Source organism: Melanerpes formicivorus, unplaced genomic scaffold (genome assembly GCF_026170545.1).
Source record: "Melanerpes formicivorus ecotype bairdi unplaced genomic scaffold, bMelFor1.0.p_v2 SCAF_29, whole genome shotgun sequence".
In the NCBI taxonomy this organism is placed as follows: domain Eukaryota; kingdom Metazoa; phylum Chordata; class Aves; order Piciformes; family Picidae; genus Melanerpes; species Melanerpes formicivorus.
Window position 1 is genome coordinate 6,767,927 of NW_027142381.1, and position 27,689 is coordinate 6,795,615.

Here is a 27,689-nt window from a genome sequence, read left to right on the forward strand (position 1 = left end):
CAAACATCTAACACTTGGTGCCAGGTTTCAACATTCATTTTATTACCAAAGTGCAAACAGTTTAAAAGGATGAGTTGTACAGCACTGAGTGTGGAGAACTCCCACAGAGGAACAGGGTACAGCCAGCTGAGACAAGGACAGCAACTGCTTACCAGTGCTCATGCTCTGTCACTAGCCCAGAATTTGTTCAGCTTTTGTCATAGCTTCACAAGTAACTTCAGCAGCTCAAAATGCAACGCACAGTGGCACACAGTTTGGCAATGTGTTTGGTTGGTCCACACCATGAACCGAGGAGAACAACTTCTGCAGCAGCCCTTCCACCCCAGCGCTGTCTTACTGCGCCTGCAGCACTCAGCAGCCACACCACCATTCACACAGTGGTGCTTATTCTATGACACAATAGGACACACAGCCCAAACCAGGGCTCCAGCACCTTTTAGACATATTTTTCAGAGCATCTGAAGCTGGCAGAACCAGCAGGAATGCAACCTTTATTGTAAGGCCTTCAGAGGTCATTGTGCCCCGGTAACAGGTTTAAGATGACAGCAGAAGAACCAGGTGAGGGTGGCAGGGGATGGAGAACGCACACAGCCATGAACAGCAGCCTCGGACTAAGCTCCAGTGAATAAACTTCCCAAGGACACCAGCCAGCAGGTCTTCAGGCCCTGAGTCTTCCTCTACCTGCTTCCAAAGAAAAGGCAGCTGTCACAACCCTCACACCAAGACAGCTTTAGGGCTTCAAGCAAACATGACTGTGCAAGACACAGTTCTATACCAGGTACTTAAACCCAGTCAGAGTTTTCTGCTGATGATGGTGCAAAGCTCAGCCAGCCCTCCCAAAGTCCAAAGGCTGCATTAAAACCACAGCTTAGAAGGGCAGACTGGAGAAACACCTGCCTCTCTGCAGGGGAAGATCAATGGCAGCTCTGGTCGGGGCAGCTCGAGGAGCAGCACAGGAAAAGTGCATCCCTCAGGGCTGCAGCCACCTCTCAGCCTGGCTATGGCCAACAGTTACAATTACCTGGTGCTGTCTTCTCCAGTAACAAAGCTGAGATCATCAGGACCAACTTGCTCACCCTCTGGGAATGGTGAGCACTGCTCTGAGGCTGAAACCAAAGCAAAGCCCAATAACTTTTACAGATCAGTCATGGGAACCAGCACCTGCAAAGCCCACTGCTGTACTTCGTCCCTTATTGGTACACAAAGTGCTCACCACAGAGGTAAGGCTGCCACAGGGGGTTTTAACTGTGAGGTATCGCCAGAGAAGCACAGACAGGGACAGTGCTTTGATTCCTCTGCAGAGCTCTGAGGTTTTAGTGCCTGCTGCAGACAGCAGAGCAGCCAACTCCAGTTCCAGAGCAGAGCTGTTAGGCCACACTGCTAAGGTGGTGTGGGATGCTTCTTCGGGCTAAAAGTCAACTTCACCAAGCATCAGCTGTCACCTCACAGCTTTTAATTTAACCAGAAGGTTAAAGCTTTCCACAGAAACAGGAGATGAGTTTGTGAAGCTACACTGAGGTGCTCAAAGCACACTGATGTCAATTAAGCTGCACATCCATGTCTAAGGCAGCATTACCTCCCCAAAATCAGCCCACTTGCAGCGTGAGCCTGGCACACGGGGAGTTCCTAATCAGAGGAATGAGAGCTGTGGGTTTTCCAGCACTTCCCCTGAAGACTCACCTAAAGTGACTTCTCAAGGATAGGAAGAGTTCCCCTCCCCTGTTTTGCTCTGGTTTCAATTAGGATCCCAAGAGAGGAGTTCCAAATCTTGAGCTTTAATGCCCCTGCAGCACCACCAGTGGTCACTGCTTCTGCAGCTTTCTGGGCACAGCAGTGCTGGGGCAGACACAAAGAGTGTCTGGGAGGTGAGCTCACACAGCCAACCCTACCTTCATTGGAGGACTGGACAGAGAAGGCCTGGTTAAACATCTCTGAGGCAGAGGTGACCTCCTCCTGCTCTTCATTTTCTGTGTCACATTCAATGTCGCTGTCGCTGCTCATTCCTGGTAGGAGATGAAGGACATGCTTCTGACACACCCCAGCTGCAAGAAAACCCAGAAAAACAAAAACCACAAGAGGAGAAAAAAAGCCAAACCAAACAATGATGGCAGCAAGACCTATGGAGCTGGAGCACTCCATGTTTTGAGGTATAAGTCACCAATATCAAACACCAAAAGCCAGCAGAAGCAGCAGAGAGAAGGAGCAGGCTCAGAGCTAAAGCTATTCCCCAAAGCACCGGGAAAGTCACAGGGCTATGGGTACCAGCTTTGACAACTGCCCAACTTTGCTGTGCTCTCAAGAGCTGAGAGCAGACTCAGGTGTCCACAGCTCCTTCCTGTCTGAGCTGCACTCTCCTGCCAGCTGCTCAATGTACTTGTACAGTTGGGAGAGAAAAGAAACATTGCTTTTTGAACAGTTAGGAGGCAGCAGGACCTGTGGAGCAGCTGTATCTACCAGACCCTTTGAGCAGCAATACTCATGTGAAATTTCACACCCCAAAGCCATGCTTTTCCTGCAAGAAAAGACCAGAGCTGCTGACAAGCCAGGTGGCTTCTTTTGCGTTGCCAGAGCTTGGGTGTACATCAACAGCAGTCAAAATTCTCCCTTGTGTAGAGTTTTGTAGGTGACACAAGGGCTTTGTTCTTTTACCTCTGAAGAGCTGATACTCATTGCTAAGAGGAAAAACCCCAAGTAGCTGAGAAGGGTGCCAATTCTAGTGGAGTTTTTCCTCTGAAAGGAGAAGGGGGGAAGTAAGGTTTGTTTCCTGGGGTTTTTAACAATGAAGGATTTCAGTTTTTCAAACATTTTCCTATTAGGCTCTCTGCTATAATGGGAGAGCTGCAGGAGCACATCACGATCACGCTGCAGTGACTAAGAGCAGAAACTCAGTTTTGTCACAGAGACCTTCTGTAAATGCCAACTCCCACACAATATTGCACACTGCAGATAGAGATGGATGCTGGCACCTTAATATAGGCTTTGCGCTACAATTCAGTCATTGAAATTCAAATGAGTGCAGGGGTGGAAGGCAGGAGAGTTTTGGCAAGATAAGAAAAAAAACCCAACCCTCTTCTACGTGGACTCTCAAAAAAAAAAACCCAGTAATATTTTTTTCCAGCATGGAAAGGATGCAGGAAGGGAGGGGGGGGAAAGTTTCCTTCAAGTCTCTAAGGAAACCTGCTTACGTACAACGCCCAACATGAATGAAGTGCTGGAGAGATCCTGGTGCGGATGTGGAGGTAGTAACCAATGTGGTTTGTCCCTGAAGGCAGGGGACTTAAAAGCCAAGGTCACTGGCTACTATTTTAATTAGATAAGAAATGATTTTTCAAGGCCATGCAGCTGAACAGCAAAGCAAAGACCTGGGGATACAACAGCAGGGCCAAAAAGCAAGCAGCACTCCAGAGAAACAGCAGCGCTGTGTCATGTCCTCTGCCAGGTCCTCACCTTCCTGCTGCACCCCAACGTCACTGCTCCTCCACACACAGCAGTGACAGAGCTGTTCTCAGGCAGATTTATGCTACAGCTGCCAAATGGTACAGTAAAAGTGGAGCAGCCCTGAAAGCAGGTTTTGGGGCGGGGGGGTTTCCCCTCTCTCCTTCCCCTTCAAGCTCTTTCCATTACAGAAATGGATTGCCATAGCCTGGAGCACTCTCACACAGCATCTGCCCTCCACAACTAACAATTTACCTTCCTCTGGTGCTGCAGCAGCTCCTTCAGAAAGCACAGCCTGCAGCTCACCACTTTCAGAGCCGCTTTCCAGCCCCCCTGTCTGGGCTCCCTCCGTTCGACCACCTTTAGAACTGGACCTTAAGGAAGATTTGAGGAGAAACAAAACCCCCCGTGAGAAATTCAGATTTAAACCCAGCCAGGGAAACAAATCCCTGTAGTGCCACATCTACTTTTACTCATTGTTTAAATCTCTTGCACACCCACTTCAACTTCCAGCTTTGATTGACTTAGAAATGCTTAAAATCTTTAAAAACAAATAAACCTGGAAAAGCTTACAAGGAGCATCTTCCAAAAAATGATGACTTGTGCTAGCTGGCAAAAAAACCCCAACAACAGAGTACTCCACTGCACTTAATTAGCCCACAGGGAGCTGCTGAAAGTAGAGTCAAGGTGAAAAATACTGTCTCAAACGAGGAAATCAAAAGTGCCTTCAGTTAGAGGATATATTTTGCAAGGGATGGTGGGAAAACAGACTGCCTCTGCCTTTCAAACAAGGCTTCCAGACACAGCTGATCAAACTAAAAGGAAAAAAAAACCCAGAAGATGACTTTGTAACCTAGTTCTAAACCCCAAAATTGATATCCAGAGGGAACAGCAGCAACCAAGTAAACTTCAAAGTAATTTCTTTCCTGTGCTACAAGCACCTGGCTTTAGCAGACTGGGATTTTTTTTCCTCTCTAGATCAAGGGAAGGTGAGTGAGGAGATAATAAGAAGGAAAAAGAATAAACCCCTTACCCTAGAGCACCAGCTTTTCTGGTCTTCTCTACAGCAGCTAAGCCATTTAAGCCAGAAACTCCCACATCAGAATCTGACCCTTCACAAGGTCTCTCCTCTGGCTTGGGCAGTGCCTCAGCAGCGCTGCTGCCAGCCAGGGGCCTTGCAGAGTGGTGGCGACTGCTCAGCTTCGAGCTCCCGATGCCAGCTGAGAGAGAGGGAGAAACTCAAAGCACACCCAGCCCTGTTCCAAAGGGCTAAGCATCCACATCACCAGCCTGGTTCCCAACACCTGGATGCACAAGGGCACCTTGCCCACCCTCTCTTAACACCTTTCATTTTCAAGTCAACATGTGGGCAAGGCATGCCAGCAGATACCCACTCTCTACCCATGCAGAGCTGCTGCTTCAGCTGCCATGTCTGATGGGAGACTCAGGGAAGTAGAGATTAATCCTTCCCCATCTTGTGCAGTTCAAACTTACCCTCTACTTGTCTCCTAGTACCACAGACACTCTCTTCCCTATCACATACCCCAGCTAAAGATGGGAAGTCATTTGGGTGCAAGGAGGCAGCCTTTCTAGCCTTGAACAAGGGTGAAACTGGGCACAGAGATTCTGGCTACACTCTGTAATGACTTGATGGTACTGTCCAGCTTCTCACCTGTGGTGGTATAGGCTGGGTGCTGCCCCAGATGCCACTGCACAGACCACACCTGGGAGGTCCCACCCAAGCCTTCTGCATCTGTTTAGCATTTTAAAACCCAACTGTCATGTCCCATTCCTTCTTTGAACACTTGAGAGGGGCAAAACACCACCTTCTGCGTTAAGTATTTCATTACCCTTAGGGAAGGGCATCGTAAAACTCAGGAGCAGCAATATCCAATTCTCTCATCATCTGTATCCGAAGTTTAATCCCCTTGAGCAAAATCACAATTTAAGTCTGGGTCAGCACCTTATAGTGTAGTTCACAGATCAGAAAGTCAGCTCCTGAAACCTCTCCACAGAGCCCAGAAGTAACATGTAACACATTTCTGCTAACCACCTCTGAGAAAGCATCCAGACAAGTTTCAGGGAAACTCTGGTTGTCAAGTGAGAGACTTGACAAGCCTCTGCACCACAGCTGCTAAGATGGATCACACCACACAAGGAGAGATGTTCCTGCTTACCTTCAGCAGCCTGACCATCTGCCTTCAGCCGCAGGTTGCCGTCCCCACAGTCCATGGCCCTTCGCAAGGACAGGCTACCTGCTGCTCCAGAGCGCAGAGGCTTGGGGGAGTTACCTTTCTTACTTGCAGCTGCAAAAATATTGTAACAGCTGTTCAAAGTGCTGCAGTATTCTGCCATTATGCTTGCTATAGATGAAGCTAAGACCCCATTAGTCTCATTGCTCATTAACTCCCAGTCCTGCACAAAACTCTTTCCACACCCTTCCAGTCAGAGATGTGCTCTAGAGGCAAGCTGAACTAACTATGGGTGCAGCCAAGACTACACAAGCAGCATTCACTTGCTTGAAGACAGCCTTCAGGAAGCCATCACCCAGACTGCTTCAGCCATCAGATAGCCAAAACCCTTCCTTCAGCTCCTGAAGTCCCGTGTAACAAAGGAGCTTGGGAGCAGGAGGGGAAGGCAGGTTGTGGGACTCACACAGTTTACCACTTGAGTTTTGGTGCTTTCACTGAGATGGGCAGAAGCCATTTTCAGTAAATGTACTAAAGGCTCTGGATTCTTACAGCTGCACTTCAGTGTCAGTAACTATAGAATGTCTATCTCCAGCTGCATAAACCACCTGTACCACTGCCACTTAAATCCCATGCACTTACAACTCCTTATGTAACAGCTGGTCACTGAGGACTTGGTCAGTAGCTCCATTCCGATCTCTTGCAGCTTGCTGCAGCTTTCTGTTCCACAGGCAGCTAAAGCACCTTGCTCAATGGAGAAGAAGCTGGGCTGTCCATCACAGGAGCTAGCATTGCTGCTTCTCACTTCAGAGAGTTGGTTTTTGACATCAGACATCTTGCTCCTCACTTCAGCCATCTGAGTTTTTAGCCTTTTCAGCATCTTCAGGTCAGGCGGCACGCGCCACATGGCCTGGTGCCGCCGCTGGTCGCGGTCTTTTAGAGAGTAGGATGAGGCTAGACCAAAGGAGAAGGTAAAGAGCACAACAGGTCAGTAAAACTGTTCTCAACTAGGAAGAGATGTCTGTTTTGGACAGCTGGAACAATTCTACCTTTTGCCCTGCTAATGGCAAATTTGTGCCATGAGTTTATCAAATTCATTGAGTGTGTGTCTGGAGATTCTCATGCTATCAACACATCATGGTGACACACACAGCTCAGAAATCAGAACAAGTACCTAGCACCAGGAGATCAGGTCGAGGAGCTAATACCCCTAGTAAGCCTACACACTGCTCAGTCAGAATTAGAGCAACTTTGCTGTCTATTTGAAGTGTCTGAAATTCTCCGAGTTCAGAATCATAAAGCCAAGTGGCTCTTGGAAACCTTCACCTTAGGAGGTGAAGTCTGGCAACCTCCAAATGTAACAGCAGCTCTCTCTTAGCTGACTGACTTGAATAAGCTCTGGGAACAGTAAAGGCTTAAGGGAACCTCAGCAAAACTGGCAATTTCAGTTGTGTAGCCAGTGGCTAAAGATGACCAGGAAACCACTCAACACAACAGGAGAGCTTAATCTTGTGGAGTAGCACAGCACAAAGTGCAGTGCCCTCTCTTCAGGGTTTTGTCTGGGCTTTTTTCCAGGCAAAACAGACTTGCAGTCCTGTGCTGCCTTCCCCTTTTTTGAACTTATAGAAGCGAGTTCCATTTTTGGGAATATGGATTACCCTCAGCTCCAAAGTTCATCTGACTGTTTATGTCACTGCATTAAGAAAAGCTAATCAGAAAGGAACAAACAGCCTGAGCTAGCTTTTGGATTCAGTACCACCAGTGTCACTGCAGCAGCAAAAGCAAGCATTTATTTGTAGCAAATGGGCTGTCATTTCCCTTCTGTGAAGTCACCAGATGGTTGCTTCAGAATGACCTGAAATAAGACCTGGCAGTAATGGGCCAGCTAGCTCCAAATAAGTGTTAATCATGATCCATGTGTTACTGAGCTTTGGTATAAAATGCAATCCTTCACTAACACCACAAGAGAAGTGAGCAACCTTCAGTGATGGCCACAGGTGCCAGGACTGCCATTTATCTTGCTCTTGCTGCCCATCAGTTCACTGCAGTTTTTCTGTTGAAGGGTCCTACCTATACCACAAATACTCTTTGAAGCCTTCAATTATTTAAGAACCATCAGGATTTTTTCCCCACTACTTTTCCAGCCTCACTACCACATACATTTTTCTAGTCCTGTTTCATCCAACAGTAAATTGCAGGATCCATTTTGGTGTTGGCATACCCTGGTGCTCCCAGCCACTGAATGTACACTGTGGTCAAGTGAGGGGTGTAGCTGCTTCCTCAGCAGCTGCTCCACCTTGTTGTGTCTTCCAGGGCTAGCCCCTTCAAGAAAAAGGGCCTTTCATTTATCTTCCATGGTTGTAGTCAAAGAAACTACATGAACTCTCTCTGTGACCTTGCTGCACAACAGAGGCAGCCAGTTCAGTCACATCCCCCAAGATGAGCTGAGCTGACACTCCCTGACACACACTTGTGGTTTCAGTTGAGTCATCCAGCGTTCCCAAGCCAAGGTCAGCCATTAAGGCAGAGATGTGTTAGAGCAGGCAGCAAGATGCAGCATACTGATGAGCACAGAGGACATGGAAGTCAAGCCATCAGTGTAAAGAACTGCCTGTCACTGTCTTTTCCCCCCTTCCCCTCCTCAACTCTGCTTCAAACTCTGGGTCTGCATTCTCAGACATTTCCATGTTGGAATTCAATCACTTGATGTGGAGTAGTTACCTCTGCTCTGCAGAAGAGAGGCAGGTGGACGTGGCTGAAGGCCCCAAAGGTTTTCCATCCCATTTCTGTCTTTTAGATCCAACAGGTGGATTAAAATCAAGGGATCTATATCAAGTAAACTGCTACTGGTTGTTGAGCCCAGGGCAGTTCCTCCTCGCCTTGAAGGTCTTCCACTTGCACTGGTGTAGCCATGGCTAGTACCTAAGGGAGAGTTACAGGGAAAGAGTGGGCACAGAAATGACACAGGTGATACATAATTCCCTGTAAACACAAAAAGACAGTTCTAAAAGATCAGGAATGAAAACATTCCAAGAAACTTAGCAAGGCATGAGTATTGTTGAAGGGGGGCTGAAAGCAAGCAGATATGCCTCTAACTCGATTTTTAAGTCCAAAAGCACCATTTTAAACATGCTGTGGGAAATTCCTTTCTAAAAGCTCCTCACTAAGTGCTGTTTCCACAGGCACTGTGCTCCTAAAGGCTGTCCTTTCAGAGGGCAAGGGACATGACCCTCAACTTGCAGAGGAATTTAAGATGTTTCGAAAGAGCAGCTTAAAGCAGGACAGTTAAGACATTCTGTTACTCAAGCACTAGCACGACTTCCACAGCACCATAAACACCACTTCCAGTGCCTGGCACCTCTATCTTTGCCACAAACTCAGGTTCTTATATTCAATATACACAAATTCTCTCATCATCTTGTGAACCTCTTGCCCATTTAGGCCATAAGCATCTCCAGGCAGCAAGAGATCTTCATGAGCACATTTCACATGGATTTCTGCTTGACTTGGAAGGATTCTTCAGTCCCTCCACGTACCTCAGGTTTTACAGTGCACTACAGGCTAAGTGAACTCATCACAGACCCAACAGGCTACACAGACATCAGCTTGTCAGTCTACTTTTGATGGGATTAGAAGAGGTTCCAAAGAGGCAGAAAAATCTCCCTCCAAACTCGCAGATCCTTTTTAAACAAGCACATCCCGAAGAGTGACCCCTGCCCTCCCCCCTCTTGTATTGAGCCAGTGAAACATTTCTGCCACACTGCAATCATCAGCCCAAAGCACATGATGCAGCATTTCCCAAAATAGAACTGCCTGCAGAACACAGCTTGGTGTTGCTTCCAAGAAGAAGAGCGGAAGGAATCCAGCAGTGTCTGGCATGCATGGGAATTTCTGGAGGCTGCTTTTCATACCTGATGCTCCAGGAGCAGCAGCAGCTGCTGCTGCTTCCTCCAAGAGGTCTCCTTCTTCCAGCTCCATATTACTGCTATATTCCACATCATTTTCTCCAGACCTTAGGGAGATGATTGGGGTGGGAAAAAGAGATCATCATCATTATTAGCTTTCATTTCAGCTCCTGTTGAACATTATGGCAGGCACCTGGAAAACAACCCCCAACAGTGCAAGCAGTGCTGCCTGCAGTCCAAGCTACACAAACTGAACAAACCAAAGTGTGCTGATTACATGGCTGACTTGCTAAGCAAGAGTCCAAAAGTGCCAAATGCAGCTAGACTGCAGCATCTGATCCTGTAAACATCTATACTTGTAAGTGTTACAAGAAATCCTCATGTGTTAATGAAGATTCCAGGATCTGACATTGTCTCAGCTAAAAACCTTAAATGCTCCAGTTAAAGCAATTGTCCTCATCAGCACTCTCCTGCTGCTGCAACACTTCCTAATACCAAACCTCTTTCGTTTCAAGTGCAGAAACAGATTTATACTAGTGTTTTGAGAAGGGACCTTCACAGACTATCACTTGTCAAAGACAGAATGCAACATTAAAATGAAGAGATCAGAATGACAGCAACGAGCTGGCTGAAAATGCAACATTTATTCATCTCTTTCCAGCTCTGTTGTTCCCAGTAAAAGGAAACACCTCTCACTTTGCACTCCAATTCCCCCACAAACCAGAACTGTGAATTCCATTGGAACTGGGATGATCACCCTAAGAGACAAGGTAATGATCTAAAATGCATTCAGTTACTCACATAGTTTCTTCATCAATATCATTTTCTTCAGTGTTACTAGTTGCTGTTGAACTAGCTGAAGAGCTGCTACCATCCAGGTGGTTCACCTCATCCTCTCCAGCAAGATCTATATCCAAGTCCCCATCAGAGAGCTCGTGCTACAAGAAAAACAGAACAAGCTGCTACAAAAGGAAACCTTTCAGCTGCACTTTGGTGCTTCACCAGAAGTGACAAACAGAAACTCTCTCTCCTCAGGGTATCACACTCTGATATAGGGGCTGGGAGGCTCTCAGAGCACACTGAACACTGGTAACAAACACAGAAGTTGGATTTTTCAGCTGCAACTTGACAACTCTTTTGTGGTGGGATCCATTAGCTCTGCTCTGGAACACCTCTCCAGCAACACCTCCCACTGCAAGCTCCCAGGTGTCTTATCTCCCATTTCCACACAGATGATCATAAACCTCACTTACACTTCAGGAGCTCACCTATGTTTCTACTGCTATCCCATCACAAAAAGCTACACAAAGAGGTAAGAAAAAGACAATTCTTACATTGAAGTCCTCATGCTGGATCTTCTCTTCCTCCTCTTCCTTGTTATCTCGCACTAATCCTGGAGCAGCCATGTTCTCAAGCAGGACTTCAGTGCTTTGTCCAGACTTCTTTGCTCTTGCTTCTGGACTATCATCATTCTGGGGACTGAGATGGGTGTCTGGAGGTGAAATGCCTCGTGACTTCTGAGTCCGGGAAAGCTCAATGGCAAGCCTCTTGTGAATGAGAGGGACACAACAAAGCGCAGAGGGAAGGTGACAATGGTTTAAATAACCTTAATACCAAACTACCAACAGCAACCCAAACTAACAGGAACATTGTAGAAGCAATGACTGGCCAATAAAGGTAACTCTACATCTCACTTACTTCTTTGAGGTTGTTTATTTGTTGGATGTAACTTGTCTGAGCCGCTTCCAACTGAGCAATGTACCAGTGCTGATCTCGGCACTTCTGGAAGAAGGTTGGTGAGCGCACTTCAAACCTTCAAAAGGAGCATTTGGAAAGCTTTTGGGGCTGTATTATGGTTTAGTTTTTATTCCCTGTCCCCCCCAAAACCACAAATCTGAAAAGCTCTGCATGAGAACATCCCACAACAATGTAATGAAGACATAAACCTGGCAGCCAACATCTACTGCCACAGTCAGTATCCTGAACAAAGAACGGCCACAGGAAGTATCTTGCAGGAGAGGCAGTTCTGAGAGGGGGTTGTCTCCACAGACCAGCACTACCAAAATTAACACACTGAAAGCATTCAACAGGAGTAGGACTGTACAGAGAACATCTGAAGTAGATGGATAAGCTGCAACACTGCAATTCCCACTGACAGCATTAGGTCCTTTCAATTACTGACTCCCTTTATTCCCAAAGTTCTCCCGTGCTCACTACAGCTGTTTCTCAAGAGAGACAGAACACCTTTTTCCTTCCTTCAGTTCACTTAGCTCCTCTAACCCAGACCTGTAGCTGCTTCTCAGAAGAGAATTTCCTGAAGTTTCCACAACTCCCTTCAACCCATTTTCTTCTTCCAAGCCTACAGGAGTGAAATCCATTTATGACAAAAGAGGTCACAAGGATTCCAAACTCGGCTACTTCATTGCTCCCTGTTTCAGTTGTAGGTGTGACACTTCGAAAGGACAGCAGAGAGGAGCCCCACCGAGCTGCCTTCCTCACCTCAGGATCACGGTGTCATTCTGCCTGTTCAAGTAGCCCTCGTTGGCCAGCAGGTCCAGCCGGAAGAACCTGTTGTAGCCCCAGCACTCCCCAACCTCAAAGTCGGAGGCGAACTCGCGGATGATGTTTTTGGTGGGGTCGTTGGTGGACTGGTGAACCATTTCCACCCGGTACTCATACCTGCACAGGGACAGCTCACAGGTATCACTAACAGAGAAGTGTCAGGGTTGCTGCTGTGTCAAGTTAAACAACCTGCTCTGCCAGGGAGGCCTGCAGGCCCAGCTGAAGAGCTGATTCAGCCTGGTCGTGGTGCTGAGGGACACTGGAACAGGTTGCCCAGGAAGGAGGTTGAGGCCCCATTTATGGAGATACAGGTGAGGCTTGATGGGACTCCAGGCAGCCTGATCTAATTGAGCATGACCCTGCTCACTGCAGAGGGGTTGGACTAGATGGCCTTTAGAGGTCCCTTCCAACCAGAGTGATTCTATGCTTCCATGACAGGTTTAATGGTGGCCTGGTGGTGCAGGGTTAACTGTCGGAGTCGATGATCTTTGAATAGAATAAACTTTGAATAGAATAAACCAAACCAGGCTGGAAGAGACCTTCAAGATCATCGTGTCCAACCCATCAACCAATCCAACCCACCTAAACAACTAACCCATGGCACCAAGCACCCCATCAAGTCTCCTCCTGAACACCTCCAATGATGGTGACTCCACCACCTCCCTGGGCAGCCCATTCCAATGGGCAATCACTCTCTCTGTGTAGAACTTCTTCCTAACATCCAACCCGAACCTCCCCTGGTGCAGCCTGAGACTGTGATCTTAAAGGTCTCTTCCAACCAAAACAATTCTGTGATTTATCTGAACAGTACAAGACAAAAAAAAGAATAGGAGTAGGAAGCAGAGAGTTAACCCAACTCCAGGACTGAACACCAGGAGAAGGATACTGTTTGTCTTGCCAACTCTCTTCTCATCTCAAGAAAGCCACAGAGTAACAATTGTAAAATATTATCTTTGGGCAGGATTCAAATGGACAACAGAAGCCTCATTGTTATTTTCAAGAGGACTCTGCAAGTCCCTGGCAAGAGTGTAGAACCTGGACTCGTTCTTTGCAAACCTCTCCAGATGTTTACTGACAGAAAACAAACAGCTGCTCTTACTACAGCCTTGCTTACTTGGAAGTCTCTGGCAGTCCAGCAGACAGCTCCAAGAACACGGAGAGGTAGTAGCCCCGAACTACTCCATTCCCATCCTTGAAGGAAATAAAGTTGAGAAATTTGTTTTAAAAAAGAAAGGCAAAGCCAGCAAAACAAAATCAGAACACCCTGGTATGGCCTCAATGCTTAGACAAAGCTTCAGTCACAGGATTTGCAGCAGCAGCCTACTGTTTGCTAGTTTTGATTGTTAGCCTTCTCTCACTGCAACTTGAGCCAACACAGAGCTTACACCTAGAAGCAGGAATGCCACCTAGTCCTGGTAACTCAGCTACACATCCCAAAACAAAACTTGTAATTACTTAGGGGTTCAGTTAAGAAGACTTGAAGAGGCAAATATTTGTCAGTGTGGGACAAACAGTTAAAAAAGTCTCCTAAAATCTCCTCAAGCGGTTTATGAGAGCCCAGTTCTTCTCAAATTCTCAACGTGGAAACAGCTCAGGTTAAAACCATTAGTTCTGAAATGTTTTACATACAGCTGCACTTCAAAGCTGCCTGACTTTTGAAAGAACAATTTCTTCAGGGAAAAAAACATGCAACATGAAGGAGTGAGGTGAGTTCACTGAGAAACAAGATTAGGATCACCAGAGATCAAGAGAAGCACATTCCCAACACTCACCTTAGCCAAGGACGAAGGAATGGTTCAACTTCAATCCTCTGGGTAGGAGAAACATTTCAACTTACCATTTAAAAACACAAGATTGAATGCCTTCTGACAGCACACCTGATGCAGGCAATCCTGACTTGACAACACTGAGAGCTTACACAGGGGTCTGCCTCTGCACTGCAAGAGGACAGCTCTGTGCACACGTGGGCTAACAGATTCACCCAGTCCTCTCCGGAAACCACTAACAAACCAAACCTGCTCTACACCACTAACCATGTGCTTCTCTAAACACAGCTGGAGCAGCAGCCAGAGCTCCCTGGATACAGTGAGCAGACTAGTGAGCTGTAAGAAGATCACACCTGGTGGGTAACACTCCAACCCTGACAAAGATACTGCTTCAGAAATCTGAATGTGGAGCCCACAGAAGGGACCTCAGTACAACACACACAGAACTGCGATGCACGGTAATTCAGCTAATGCCTTGTTCCCCTCCCAACTCCCCATTCCTGTGGCATATTGGGAAAACTCATTTTAACTGCTTTTCAGTTATTGTGATCACCTAGAGAGAGAACATTCATGCTGGATATATCTGGAGGCAGAGAGGGAATGCTCCAGTGGCTGGTGATCAACTCTACAAACTCATTTTCTTTTCATACAGCTTCTTCAATACACAGTGTGAGAGGAGGCTACCTGCTGTTTCCTCACAAGAGAAGCATATGAATGCTGGTTCAGTGTTCTGCATGGGATAAGAACTCTAGTTGAAAATAACTCACTGGATAAACTTTCAGTCTCCAGCAAAGTCCTGACACTTGCAGAGGTGGACTGTAAACGGGATCCGCTCGCTGGCGCAAGGTACTAGTGAGAGAGGAGAGAAAAAGTTTGCTATTGGGACAAAGCAAACCCCTCCATGAAACAGCAAGCTGTGTGTACACTTGCACTCTCACACCCTGGAACCATCCTTGCTGCTACACAGAGCATGCAAAATGTTAAGTGTTCACACAAATGGAGCTGCTCATCCAAAAATGACTCAATCTTCCTTAAAAAGAAGACAAATAAGCAGCTTGACTTTAGCATGGCAAATCTTTTTAGCTCACAGTTTAGTCAGGGATAATTGTTCCTCTGGTAAATCAAAGGGCTTTGATTGAATTCCTATAGCTTAGTTGGTATCTAACAATTTTCTGTAGAGATTATCCTGCATCTTCAAAAACACTGCTCACGTACAGAAGGCAGAGAAAAAGCTTCCCAATATTCACAGTCATGCAAGATATATTCTTACCTGAAGTTCTGCAAGATAAATGTAGTTGAGTCATAGGCTGGAACCAATTCACTAGGGAACAAAAAAAAGGCACAGAAATATTGAATAACACAAGACTAAAACTTGTAGAATGGCTTAGGCTGGAAGGGACCTCAAAGGTCATCCACTGCAACCTCCCTGCCATGGGCAGCGACGCCTCTGACCTAGACCAGCTTGCACAAGGCCTCATCCAACCTGGTCTTGAACACCCTCAAGGAGGAGACATCCACAACCCCCTGGCTGACCTGTCCCAGAGTCTCACCACCCTCATACTGAGGAATTCTTCCTAAGACCCAGCCTAACCCTGCCCACCCTCAGCTTCAAACCATTCCCCCTTGTCCTGTTACTAGACCCCTTATGAAAAGCTCTTCTGCAGCCTTCCTGTAGGATCCCTTCAGGCAGCTCTAAGGTCCCCCTGGCATCTTCTATTCTCCAGGCTGAACAACTCTCAGGTCACCAGAGCCACTGAAATTCCCCTGGACTACACAGGCATTTCAGTACTACTTAAAATCCCACTGCTAAGCCCCCCTGGGTGATATCTCACAATGTGACAAGCACTGTATGTTATGAAGAGAAGAGCAACCAAAAGTGTCTGAGAGGATTTGCCCTTTTACCTGTAATGGCCAATGAGCTCTTCATTCAGCATGGTGAATTTTTCATGTAAAACTCCTTGGTAGCTCCAGAAAGGACAAAGCCATTGCATGGCTGAAAGCACAAAGCTGAAGTGAGTTGTTTCAGAGCAGGAGATAACTTACTGCCATCAGAAGATGAACATTCAGCTTTCAACTCTTCTCAGAGAGGCTTTTAATTGTTCTTTTCAGAAAGCATGGCAGGGCAACAGTCTTGAGATTGCATGTGAAAGCAAGACCAAGCCCTTTTTGCTCAAGAACAGTAAATTATTTGAGAGTTTCTTTTAAGACTTCTGCTTTCAATTGTGGGGAGACATTTTTTGGCCAGCTGGCCTAAAGTCCCCTCAGATTCCTTCAGAACCCATCCCCAGCAGCATGTTCTTTTGAGGAATTGTGCTCTGAAGTGATTTTGGTTAGGTATTCTGAATTAAGGTGACCTGCAGAGGCATCTCCTGAGAGCCTTGACCCAATAATAAGAGAAAAAGGACAAACCAGTAAACTAAGTGTAACAGAGAGGGGAAAGAAAAAGTGCCAGCTGAAACCTGCTGTCCTGACTCCCCAGCAGGGACTACAGACATAAAATAAGCCCTGCTGGAACAGAAAAGCCTGCTTGCAATATAGGTTACTAGAAGGAGTAAGTTGAAGTAGTTGATCATTTTCAGTGCATAAACCTGGAGCAGAATCAGTCAGAGCTATCAAGTTTAACACAGAAGTGGATTGAACCATGTTACCCCACAGGCTGCCATTGCTCATACAGCTGACAAGTGTGACTCTCCTTCACTACAGATGGCTATCAGGTAAGCTCTCCAGCAACAACCTGCTCCCCACTCTTCAAACCCACTGGCAAAACCTTTACAAAGGGCTGAGACAGGCAAGAATACATCTTCCTCCTAGACTCACTGGCACATGCTCTTCCAAACAGCAGTACAGTAAGAGGGGAAAGAGGTCCTCTGCACTAAGTTACTTCAAACATTTTTTAACAGGCAAAGCAAACCTTTATGAGATGTTTCTGGGATAGGCTGCCCAGGGAGATTGTAGATTCCTCCTAGGGATGTTCAAGGCCAGCTTGGATGAGGCCTTGAGCAGCTGAGTCTAATTGAGAGACATCCCTGCTCACACCAGGGAGGTTGGAGTGGATGACCTCTAAGGCCCCTTCCAACCTAAGCCATTTTATGATGCTCAAACTACAACAGCAAGGAAACACAATGCTCTACCTTGTGAAGTCTGGGGGAACAGGAGTGGTGACAAAGGAGGCCATGGGCTTGCGATGAACCTGCTGGAACATCATCAGGATCTCTGAACTCTTGGAGATCAGCTCGCTCTTGCTGCACGAGCGTACCTGAGGGCAAAACCAAGCAGCACCATTCTGTTACTGTTGTAATGTTTGTTGGGATTTTTTCCCTGCAAAAGCAAAGCTGACCTGCAGAGGTGCAGAGGTGCATCCACACTGCTGTTCAGGATTTAGAAAGTCCATCTGGGCTGCAAGCTCAGTAATTTCAGACTGTGCTATACACAGAGGGCTCTCAACAGACAGAGGCATGCTAGGCCAGAGCCCTCATCCTCCTGATGTCATCCAGTTTTCAACTAAGACATCACAGCTATTAAGAGCAAGAAGATGATCATCTCTGATCAGGTGATAAAGCCAGCTTAGCATTCTTACTCAATCAAAAGTAGTTCAGGGAATGAAAAAGAAATTCAGGACAAGAGGCATCACTCAAAGCAGCTTAGCCCCCATCCCCAACCTAAGATGTCAAACTCTGCTGAAAGGGAATTACTGGATGCAGAAACGTGAAGGAATAACAACCTTCCACTTCCTCAGAGCAAGGAGAAATTGTTCAGGACAAGCACGACCAAGGTCTGCAGAACTTGAATGCTTCCTTTACAAAAGCTGAGCTTAACCAGCTAAAAGCAAGATGAAAAAGTGGTATCACATCATCTTCTTGGAAAGACAGGTAGACAGAAATAGAAGAACTAGACCCAGTTCAATTGTCCTCAAAAGCACACAGAGAAACAGAACATTTTTGTTCACTCTCCATTTCTAGCCACCACTACTCTCACACAGCTGGCAGCAACAGAACAGAATCTACCCACACCACCTAAATGCTGCCACCTTCAACACCTAACTGTGTTGGTTTATGTGACACTGCTCCAAAGCAACATTTTCATTATTTCTAGAAGACACACACTTGCTCAAGAAGAAACTGTGCAACCTAATGCCAGCCTAAAAAGATGCTGAAGAAACAGCCCTCAGTTCAAAAACACATGAAATGAGGGCTGACTGAGGAGGGATCTGTGGAAGACATTCCAGCTCTTTCTGTAATCACCTGATGTTCTACTTCTTGAAGCAGAGATTCCAGAAGTTCAGTTTCTTGAGTAAGTGATGTCTTTTGACCTGTTCAAAGGAAAGAAAATGTGTTTAAAGAGGAAAAAACCCCAAACTACTAGATTTTAAGAAGCTGAGCTTCCCCCCCCCCCCCTTCTTTTCCTTCTTTTACATTCTTCCTTTCTTTCCTTTTTGTCTTTTTGTTCTTTAACCTGGAAGCTGCCCCAGGACTTATTAAGGTAAAGGATTTCTAAATATACCAAGGTTGATTGAGAAAGCATTTTACAAGCAAGCAAGCCCACACTTTTAATTAGAGCTGTAGTGAGAAATTCACTGGAGGTTAAGATAGTAATGAAACCTGCTGTGCCCCAGAACTGGCAGGTTGGTTGTTCTGGGCTGCTCTTTTGGACAGAAAAAAAAAACACACCCTCACAAAACAGGTAGAGAGGTGGGGGTTGGTCTCTTCTCCCCAGCATAAGGTGATTGAACAAGAAGATGTGGCCTGACATTGTGCCAGGGCAGGGTTAAGTTGGGTATTAGGAAAAAAGTCAGGCATTGGAACAAGCTGCCCAGGGAAGTGGTGCAGGAGGTATTCAAAGATGTGTGGACGTGGCACCTGGGGACATGGTTTAGTGGCCACAATGGTGTTAGGTTGATGGTTGGACTTGATCTTAGAGGTCTTTTCCAACTGAAACAGGAAGAAGTTCTTCAGTACGAGGGTGGTGAGACTCTGGAACAGGCTGCCCAAGGAGCTTGTCTTCCCCGGGGGTGTTCAAGACCAGGCTGGATGAGGCCTTCAGCAGCTGAGCCTAATTGAGAGGCATCCCTGCCCATGGCAGAGTGGTTGGAGTGGATGCTCTCTAAGCCCCCTTCAGACCTAAGCCATTCTATGGCTATGCTCCTACTCACAGTAGATCAGGCAAATACCTACCCATGAGTGTTATAAGCTTGTTCTTCAGCTGAGTGTCGAGGCGAGCAATCATCATCTCCACTGCGTTCCTGATCTCCCGCACTCGCTCGTCCTTGGCGCTGCGCACGGCCTCCACGTTCCTCTCCTGAAACGGGGACCAGAGGACAAAACCATCATGCACAAGACCAAGGCCTTCACACTTCTGTGTGTTCCACTCATCACCACTCAAATCCTAGAAATGCCTAGGCCACCCTGAAGCTCTCCCTCCAGACCTATTTCTACATCAGAAAACAACCCCAGACATTGCTCCTGGTTTTACTGAAGCCTGCAAGCTCAGAGTAAGAACCAGGAATGAGTTTCAGATGAGCTTATCCCAGGCTGTCCCTGTCACCAGCTGTAAATATCTTTTGACTTCCACTGCATACCTGCTTGTGCCCTCTGGTGGGTGACCAAAGGTTAACAGGAAAGCTGAGCAACATTTCCTCATGGCACAGATTTGTCCCATGGGGATTCTTTAGTATCAGAACTTGTGATCACAACTGCCACTTTCTCTTCTGTACCTGCCCAGCACTGAAAAGTTGCCTCCTCTACAGGAGTGATTTGATAACAACTGCACCCTTCATCCTGAAATCCTCTCAACATAGAATCACAGAATGGTCTGGGTTGGAAGGGACCTCCAAATGTCATCTAGTCAAACACCCCCTGCAGTCAGCAGGGGCATCCTCAACTAGATCAGGTTGCTCAGAGCCCTGTCAAGCCTCACCTTGACTATCTCCAGGGATGGGTCTCAACCACCTCCCTGGGCAACCTGTTTCAGTGCTGCACTACTCCCATGGTGAAGAGTTTGTTTCTAACATCCAATCTAAATCTGCTCTTCTCTAGTTTGAAGCCATTGCTTCTTGTCCTATTACTACAAGCCTTTACAAACACAAGCAGCCCATTTGGGTGACAGGAGAGTCACATCTAAGCTGGAGCAGAGCTGACCTACTGCTGCATGCAGCAAACCAAGTGGTAGCACAGACAACAAAACCATACAGAAACTTGTTTAAACCCTCCTCTTATTTCATTTGTACATGGTAAATGTAACAGACAACACCAAAATCACCCTTCCCAGAAAGCAAGGGCCTGCACTGAACTGTTGGAATTCCCACTGCTAGTGCCAAAGCTGAACATGTTGGTGTTTGAATGTCTAACACATTGACAGGGAAGAAAAAGGAGGTCCACAAACTTCAACTCTCCAACTGCTGAGCTGCTCTACAGCCCACCCTGTAGGCTCAGATGCACTTACAGCTTGTTCTCCTAAAGAAACTAAAACCAGCTCTATCAGAATAAAGCATTTTGACACAACTTCAGCTTTCTGAAATAGCAATGCACCAAAAGAGGAATTCCCTGGTGGCCAACTCACATCCTTTGCCATCTGGCACCTCCAGAAGCTTTGTTGAGAACATGCTGATCTTTCCACATTACACAAAAAGAAGAGTCAAATTGTCCCTGTGGAACTGCCCTCACAGGAGCCACAGGGACTGAACAGACCCTCAGTGCATGCAAGGTGCACTCTTCCCAATCCCCACCTCACAGTTACCCTTTGACAATGCAACACTACAAGAAAACTTCAGATTTACCCTGGCTCCATTTCTTACCACTTCTTGCACCAAACTGATCAATTCCATGAGTCTTCTCCTAAGCTTTGCCACTTCTTCGTTGACTTTCGTGACGTGCTGCTCATAGATTTCTGCCAGTGGCTTAAATGTGTGTCCTCCATGCTGTCAAAAAAAAGGGGGGAGGAGGAGGAGGAGGTGGGGAATAATAGAGCATCTCATTTTCACTTCATTCCACTCCTATTAAATTACTGAGAGGGGAAGAAAGCTGCCTAGTGTATCTTGGAATCATCTTGGAAGAATTCCAAAGCAGATTGTATGTAGGAAGTCTGTCTTTCACTTCCTTTCATAAGGAGTCATGAATTTGGCTTTCATACCATCAAAGCTTCCTGTCAAGACTTATTTGGAGGCTCAACAGTACTCCAAAAATAAACTGTTCCATTCACTGTGCAATTCTCTAACAAAGTCAAACAACAACAGAATAGCTACTTTATTTTTACTATGATTAAAACATCCTTCCCAAAGAAGGGCAGTGCACTGCTAGCCACTTGTAGTGCAAACCACCACAGCAGCCTCTTCATTAGGTACACAATCTAAAGGATAATAAAATGTGGTGATCTCTGCTATTAGCACAGGATCCAGAACACTCAAACAAATGAAGCATTATCTGCATTTTTTCTGAGACTTCTTCCTTTGCCCATAAAATTCATCACCAGCTAAAGATTGTAACAAGGAAGGCAATTCTCAGCTCCTGTCAGCAAAAAGGATGGCTTTGCTCCTCTAACTCCAAACAGAAGCTATCGCCTTTCACAACCAATGTCCACATTAAATTGTAACTACCCACACAAGCACAGCATTTTCACAGCAATCCAAGAGCCATAACATCAGTTTCACAGCATCCCCCATTCCTTCAAGCTGCTGTCAAGCAGAACACTTGCAGCCTCTTACGCACCACATGTGTATGACAACTCTCTTACCATTCCACCCCAAAGAGCACACTGGTGGCAGATACACTTCTTGCAGGTCCAGCAGAACACACTAAGCTTTTCATGATGGTTTTCACACCTTAAACAAGAAGAAAAACAGCAAAACACAACCCACCTATTATCCACAGAAAAACAGCCACCAATTTTCTGCACACTCCAATTTATCTTTCATTTGGTTTGCTTCCCAGTACAGAGAGTAAAACATAAAACATCAGCAGTTTCTGCAAGAACAACACTTCTGCTCAGTAGAAACCTCTTGTAAAATAAATGTTGCTCTCTCTCAAGAAGCACTTCAGAGACACACAGAGAAAGCACATTCCCAGCACTGGATTTTTACCCAGCAGATAAAGGGTATCATCAACAAATCACGCTCAGAATCCTAGGACTTCACATTATTAAAAGCCTCATCATCCACTTCCTGAGGTAACCACAGAGCTCAGGAGCTTTTTGGACAAACTGATCTTTGTCATTTGTTGTCAAGGACAGCAATCAACAAAGCAAGCACAGAGCAGGCCAGAACTAAAGTACATGCCTCTCCCTCCCATCTCCATTAGCATTTGCGGCCTGGGGAGGAGGCAGGCAAAGAACACATTGTCCCTGATCATTTGTCAGTGTTTCTTTTCATACTTTTCTCCTCTAAATCTCCAGAATCTTAAAACATAATAGCACTGGCAATAGGAAGGGAAAAAAAGCCAGGAGAAAAGCCTGCTGAGAAAGTACTGACAGCAGCTCCCAGGAAGAAAACGTATCAAAAAATACAGGAGGCTCCAGAGATCAAAGGAGAAGAGCAGTGATGTGACAGAGAGCAGCAGTGCTTTATGGGGGGCTTGGGGGGGGGTTATTTCAAATTGTATTTAGCAATTACATTTTCACAAGGGACCAGAAGACATCCTCTCAGAACAGCTTCTCTGCTTTTATGTGCTGAGACACCACATCAGTGCCCACACTCGAATGGGACTGCCAGATGAGCAAGCCACTGAGAGAGGGCTTCCATTTCAGATGCATGGTCACCAAGAAGGGCTAAGGGCCTCAAGAAGCATTACTGCCCTTCATGTTTCCTGCATCTCTCATTTTAACTCCGTTGAGGCAGACTAGGGACAGTTGATGTTCTCTAGACAAAGACACTGAAGAGCTTTTCTCATTCCATTAAGCCTGACAGAAAGGAACTCCAGCTCCCAGTCAGACAGCGAGCACAACCCAGCTTTCAAGTGACCAGTTTGCTTCCTCATCTCAATAGTGAGCTAAAATTAAAAGCCTGCCAGGCAAACTGCAAAACACTTGATGTGAGAAATGCTCCATTTACTTGTCCTTTTCGTTCTCCTCATGCTTTGTGAGGCTGCACAGTTGAAGTGTATCAAGCTGCTGCGTGACCTCTTCTGCCCAGCGACAGTTCACGAGCTCTCGTAGCTGGAGAGGGGCTCTGCAAGAAGCATGGTCAGAGTTAGAGCAAGACCTCAGCCTCAGGAGCTGGAAGAGCAGCACTGAAGTGAATTCAGTTCATCAGTTCTTCAGCAAAAAGCTGAAGCTATAGAAAACACTTCCAAGGGGAAAAAAATAACCACCAAAGAAATGTAATGTTTCAGCTTGATTTGGTTATCTGAGGGCTGCAGGGAGGCAGGAACCACTGCAAACCCCCCACAGTGACACACAGGAGAGCTCCACAGGGAAGCACTTCCAGATTTCTTGATAGGATCCTGGATAATGCTGGGCAATTAATTGTGATTCTCAGTGGTTCTTCAGTTTCAGCTCTCCCCACTGTGGTGCTTCAATTATCCCCTCTGTAAAATTCAGAGGTATTTATCTCCTTGCAAACATTTTAGAACTATTAAGTACTTTAAAAGCTCAACACTAAGAAAACTTCTCCAGAAAATGGCTGGTTAGTTGATTTTAAACAGCACCAGAACAAGAGGACACAGTCTCAGGCTGCGCCAGGGGAGGTTTAGGTTGGCTGTTAGGAAGAAGTTCTATACAGAGAGAGTGATTGCCCATTGGAATGGGCTGCCCAGGGAGGTGGTGGAGTCACCATCCCTGGAGGTGTTCAGGAGGAGACTTGATGGGGTGCTTGGTGCCATGGGTTAGTTGTTTAGGTGGGTTGGACTGGTTGATGGGTTGGACACGATGATCTTGAAGGTCTCTTCCAACCTGGTTTATTCTATTCTATTCTATTCTATTCCTCTCTTAGGGAAGGGGGGAAAAAAAGCCACCAACATGCTACCTTCCAATTTTTGGTCTGTCAGGAACTAGAACTGTTAGGTAGTCAAGAGCTAGAGGTGCTAAGGGGAGTCAGGGCTTGGGGGCACTGCATTGAACAAAAAAAGACAAAACAACCAATACATTGCTGCAGACAAATCTGTATCTGCAACACAAAGTAGGTCTCTCAGCTAGACTCAGCTGCTCAAGGCCTCATCCAAGCTGGCCTTGAACACCCCCAGGCAGGAAGCATCCACAACCTCCCTAGGCAAACTGTAACAATTTTCACAGGGGAAGAACAAAGATCTTGCTTAGCTTGTCACGAAGCCAGAACGTATTTCAGAGTAAGCATTATACCAGGCTCCATTTTTACAGCAACAGCAAGCAGGTCTCAAAAGATTAAGGTAACCAATTTAATGCAATGAAAAATATGAACTGCAACAGGACAGTGCACTCAATTCCTGGTAATTTATTTCTGACTTTAAAAACACCTTACCTACAGTGTGGGCACTGAGCTCTTTGTTCAGTCAGCCAACGCTACGAAGGGAAAAGGAAAAGCATTTTAATAGAGACTGCAAGGAAAGAGCTGCAAGCAAGCACATTCTGTCATTAATTAGGAGCTCCTTCTGTTTATTACAGCCCTCTGCATTTCTTCCCTTTTTATACAATTTGCACTTCTAACTGTTCAGCCACTTAGTCACATAGGAAGCTGCTATTTTGTATTGGAGTAACAAAGGAAGCACTTGTCTTCAACCACTTCAGTTCAGTTACAATAGTACAGAGAATTCTGAGGTACCAAACAGCCCACTGGAAACCACACACCTGGTGTGGGCTCCCACAGGCACAAACTACAGAGCAGGTTTCAACAAAAGAAAGCAAAAGATACCCCAAGTGTATTTTCTGAGTCTAAATTATTAGTCCCTCACTGCTTCCTCTCAAGCTATTTATATGCAAGTTCAATGACCAAATCCACAAAGGCCCTTTGAAGGTTTCTCTTCCAGAAAGCTCCAAAGAGAAGTATCTGGGGAAAGAACTTCACCTGCCCACTACAACTCACAAGTGTAAAAGCTCAGCAGCTGAAGGGCTTACATTTGTCAGCTCACTACTACATTTAAAGATTCTCATGAATAATCTCTCACCACCCTGCAACAATCTGTCATCTAACATTCTTAATATGTAACACAAATCCCTCACCCACAGTTCTTGTCAAAGCTCTCAAAGCAACTGATGACTGCTGTGATTTCTGGAAATACTACCCAGGGTCTGAAAACCTCAGCTGAACCCTCTCCCTCTACACTGACACATAACAACGTCTGGACTTGGAACTGAAGTGCTAACCACTGGTAACCACGGCCTTAATACACCAGTTGAGGTTCAGATGCTGCTTCAGCCTGCTCTACCAGACTCCCGTAGAAAGATTTAGCCTAGGCTGCTAAAGCATTTAAAAGCAGCTCCAAGATGTCAAAAGACAACCTTGCAGTGCTCCATACTGACAGGTGCAAACTCAGCATTCGATTCCTGTGCCAAGTCTTGTCTTCCAGACAGGCATCACCGACTCCATGCTAAAGGAGGGATCATTACATGTTGGTTTCTTAACAGCCATTATTCCAGACAGCCTCTATAATTAGCACTGCTGAACGCAATGCAGGGCCTGCCCAGCTCTACCTCAGGCTGCTGTAAAAGACTCTGAAAGGGAAACCAAACATCACAAAGCAGGAAAAGAAACAAACAAATTCCTGGAACTCCAGGAAGATAAGCAAGGCAGCAAGAACGTGCTCCTAAGAGGAGCAGTTTGTAAGTTGATACACGGCAAGGTCAAAGTGTGATCAGCAAACTCACCCGAATGCAACTGAAGCAGCAGAGCTTGGAGCAGTGAGGGCAGAGGCGCGCGTCGCGCAGCTTCTCCATACAGATGAAACATCGGAACACCTCAGCGATGCTCTGCGAAGGGGAGATTACTGTTAAGCCACAGACTTCAAACATATCAGGAGCTGGATTTGTTCTCCAGGCAGAGTGCCAGGTTTGGTGAACGCAGCCCCGTTCCGAACAGCGATGGATCGCACACCTCAGCGCAAGGTACTCGAACATCACAGCTCTCCCCCACACTTTCGCCTGCGCTACATCAGCTCACAGCATCCATTTTAGAGCACTCTCCTTCAAGGAATTGCTTGGCTTATCTCTTTCCAAATGGGCCTTTCTGTAGCCAAGATACTAGTGCTGCTTGTGTTCACGCAGGATTACGAGTTGCCAGAAGAAACTGCGCCGTGCCTGTGTGTTCTGAACCTAGGAGTTTCCATGTGCTGGCCCTGAACCAACTCAGATGCACAGCCAGAGCATGTATGGGTTATGCACAATGCCAGTGGGAGGGGATGAAGTGGACAGGCCATCTTTTTAAGTATTACAAGACTTACATGCTTTTAAAGTCTACCATTAGCACTAGCTCCATGACTTCTACATCCTCTCAGGCGCCACTCAATCAATCTTGGGCAACAGAAATGCAATTTAACCTATTTTTTAAAAGTAGGTACCCATGTGAAGAAAGCAGCATTTGGTTATTCTAGAATACAGCCACTCCTTCTCCCTGCATCCCCCAAATGAGAAAGGTGCTTTGAAATCTGATGTTTGCTCCCCACATTGACAGATATGTTTTTTATTATGAAGTTATGCATTTTGTATTGGACAGGGGGCAGACCCCTTCTGGTTTTAACCTGAAAGATTCTTCAGGTGGGTTCATTTCCCTCTCTCCCCCCCAGAGGTGAAATTATAAATCAGCACAGAAGCGAGGCACAGCTTCATCTTACAGACACCTCCGTATCTCCCACGCATTAGTCTCTCCTTTAATAGTTGCAAGCCATTAAAATGCGATGCATGCATTTACAGGAAGCTAAGGCACAAAGTGTTTTCAAGTCTTCTCTTTCTGGTTGCTATTAATACAGCTCACAGCCAGGCGTGCGGGCTACCCAGGCTGGGCACCGCCGAGCGCTGTGCCTGCACGCCTGCCGAGCTGGGTTCCATCCACATCCACCACCGGAACCGGTCCCTCCTATGCTCCGTCAGGTCATTACCTAACCCTGACTGCATGAAATAACTGCAGGCCACCTTGCAGTTCCACTTCTTTACACCTTGCCTCCTCTCTTCCCAGCTCATCCGTGCCCACACGAGCCAAGCTCCCTGCCATGCGCATCCCTGCCCACCGCAGAGCTGCAATCTGTTTTCCGCCGCCCGTAGCTCGCTGCCGTTTGGCCTCTTTCCCCCCAGAGAAGGGAGGGGGAACCTGCCGAGGGCTCTGCGGCCCCGGTGCCACTCGCCAGCCCTCCCCTGACCCATAAATAGGCCAGGATGCTCTGCCCCAGCCTCCGGACGGAGAGGCCCGGCCCGTCGCTCGCCATCCCCTGCGAGGAGCAGGCGCAGCCGCCCAACCTGCTCCCCAACAGCCTCAGGGCTGCGGGTGCGGGGAGGCAGCGCTGCCCCGCATCGCCCTTCCCGCCAGCACCAACCGCCGCCCAACGCCTCACCTCCACGCTTTGCTCGTCCATGGCTCCGCCGGCGGGGAAAGAGGGGGGGTTCTGCCCGGCCCTCTGCCTACTGCACTGCCTGGGAGCGAACCGCGAAAGTGCGAGGGGGGCTCAGGAGGGGCAGGGCAGAGGCCGCGCTCCGGCCCCAGCCACATTCGCGGGGAGCCGGACAGCTCCTCCCTCCACAGCCCCGCCCTGCGCCCGCGGGCTGGAGGCGGTGCCTGTCTGCCGCACTGCGCATGCGCCACGGCCCCGCCGTGCCGCTAGGGGGCAGGGCAGCGCCTCCCACCGGTCAGCGCCGCGGGGAAGCGCCGGGAGAGAGGGCAGGGGCAGCAAGCAGCGCAGCGGCGCGCAACCGGCAGCGGAGCGGAGCGGAGCGCTGCTGTACGCCCA

The 27,689-nt window shown here is 47.1% G+C and overlaps 1 protein-coding gene across 6 annotated transcripts; it reads right to left on the minus strand.

Moving 5' to 3' along the window:
• On the minus strand, positions 1-27,471 carry TRIM37 (tripartite motif containing 37). Of its 6 annotated transcripts, none has more exons than XM_068154792.1 (25): positions 27,297-27,471; positions 25,621-25,722; positions 24,278-24,318; positions 22,895-23,011; positions 21,583-21,670; positions 20,648-20,770; positions 19,029-19,152; positions 18,099-18,166; positions 16,989-17,113; positions 15,128-15,178; positions 14,625-14,706; positions 13,206-13,282; positions 12,029-12,208; positions 11,228-11,342; positions 10,864-11,076; positions 10,331-10,467; positions 9,536-9,636; positions 8,346-8,546; positions 6,267-6,578; positions 5,613-5,741; positions 4,469-4,655; positions 3,691-3,809; positions 1,890-2,003; positions 1,022-1,106; positions 1-684 (listed from the first exon to the last, which is right to left on the minus strand). In XM_068154792.1, the coding sequence occupies exons 1-25, from the start codon at positions 27,315-27,317 to the stop codon at positions 678-680; spliced, it is 2,919 nt and encodes a 972-aa protein (XP_068010893.1). In that variant the 5' UTR covers positions 27,318-27,471; the 3' UTR covers positions 1-677. The 6 variants fall into 6 exon arrangements, with proteins under 6 accessions (XP_068010893.1, XP_068010892.1, XP_068010891.1 ...); XM_068154791.1 differs by having other exon boundaries at positions 1-681; positions 1,890-2,042; XM_068154790.1 differs by having other exon boundaries at positions 1,890-2,042.
• Positions 27,472-27,689: the final 218 nt, after the last annotated feature.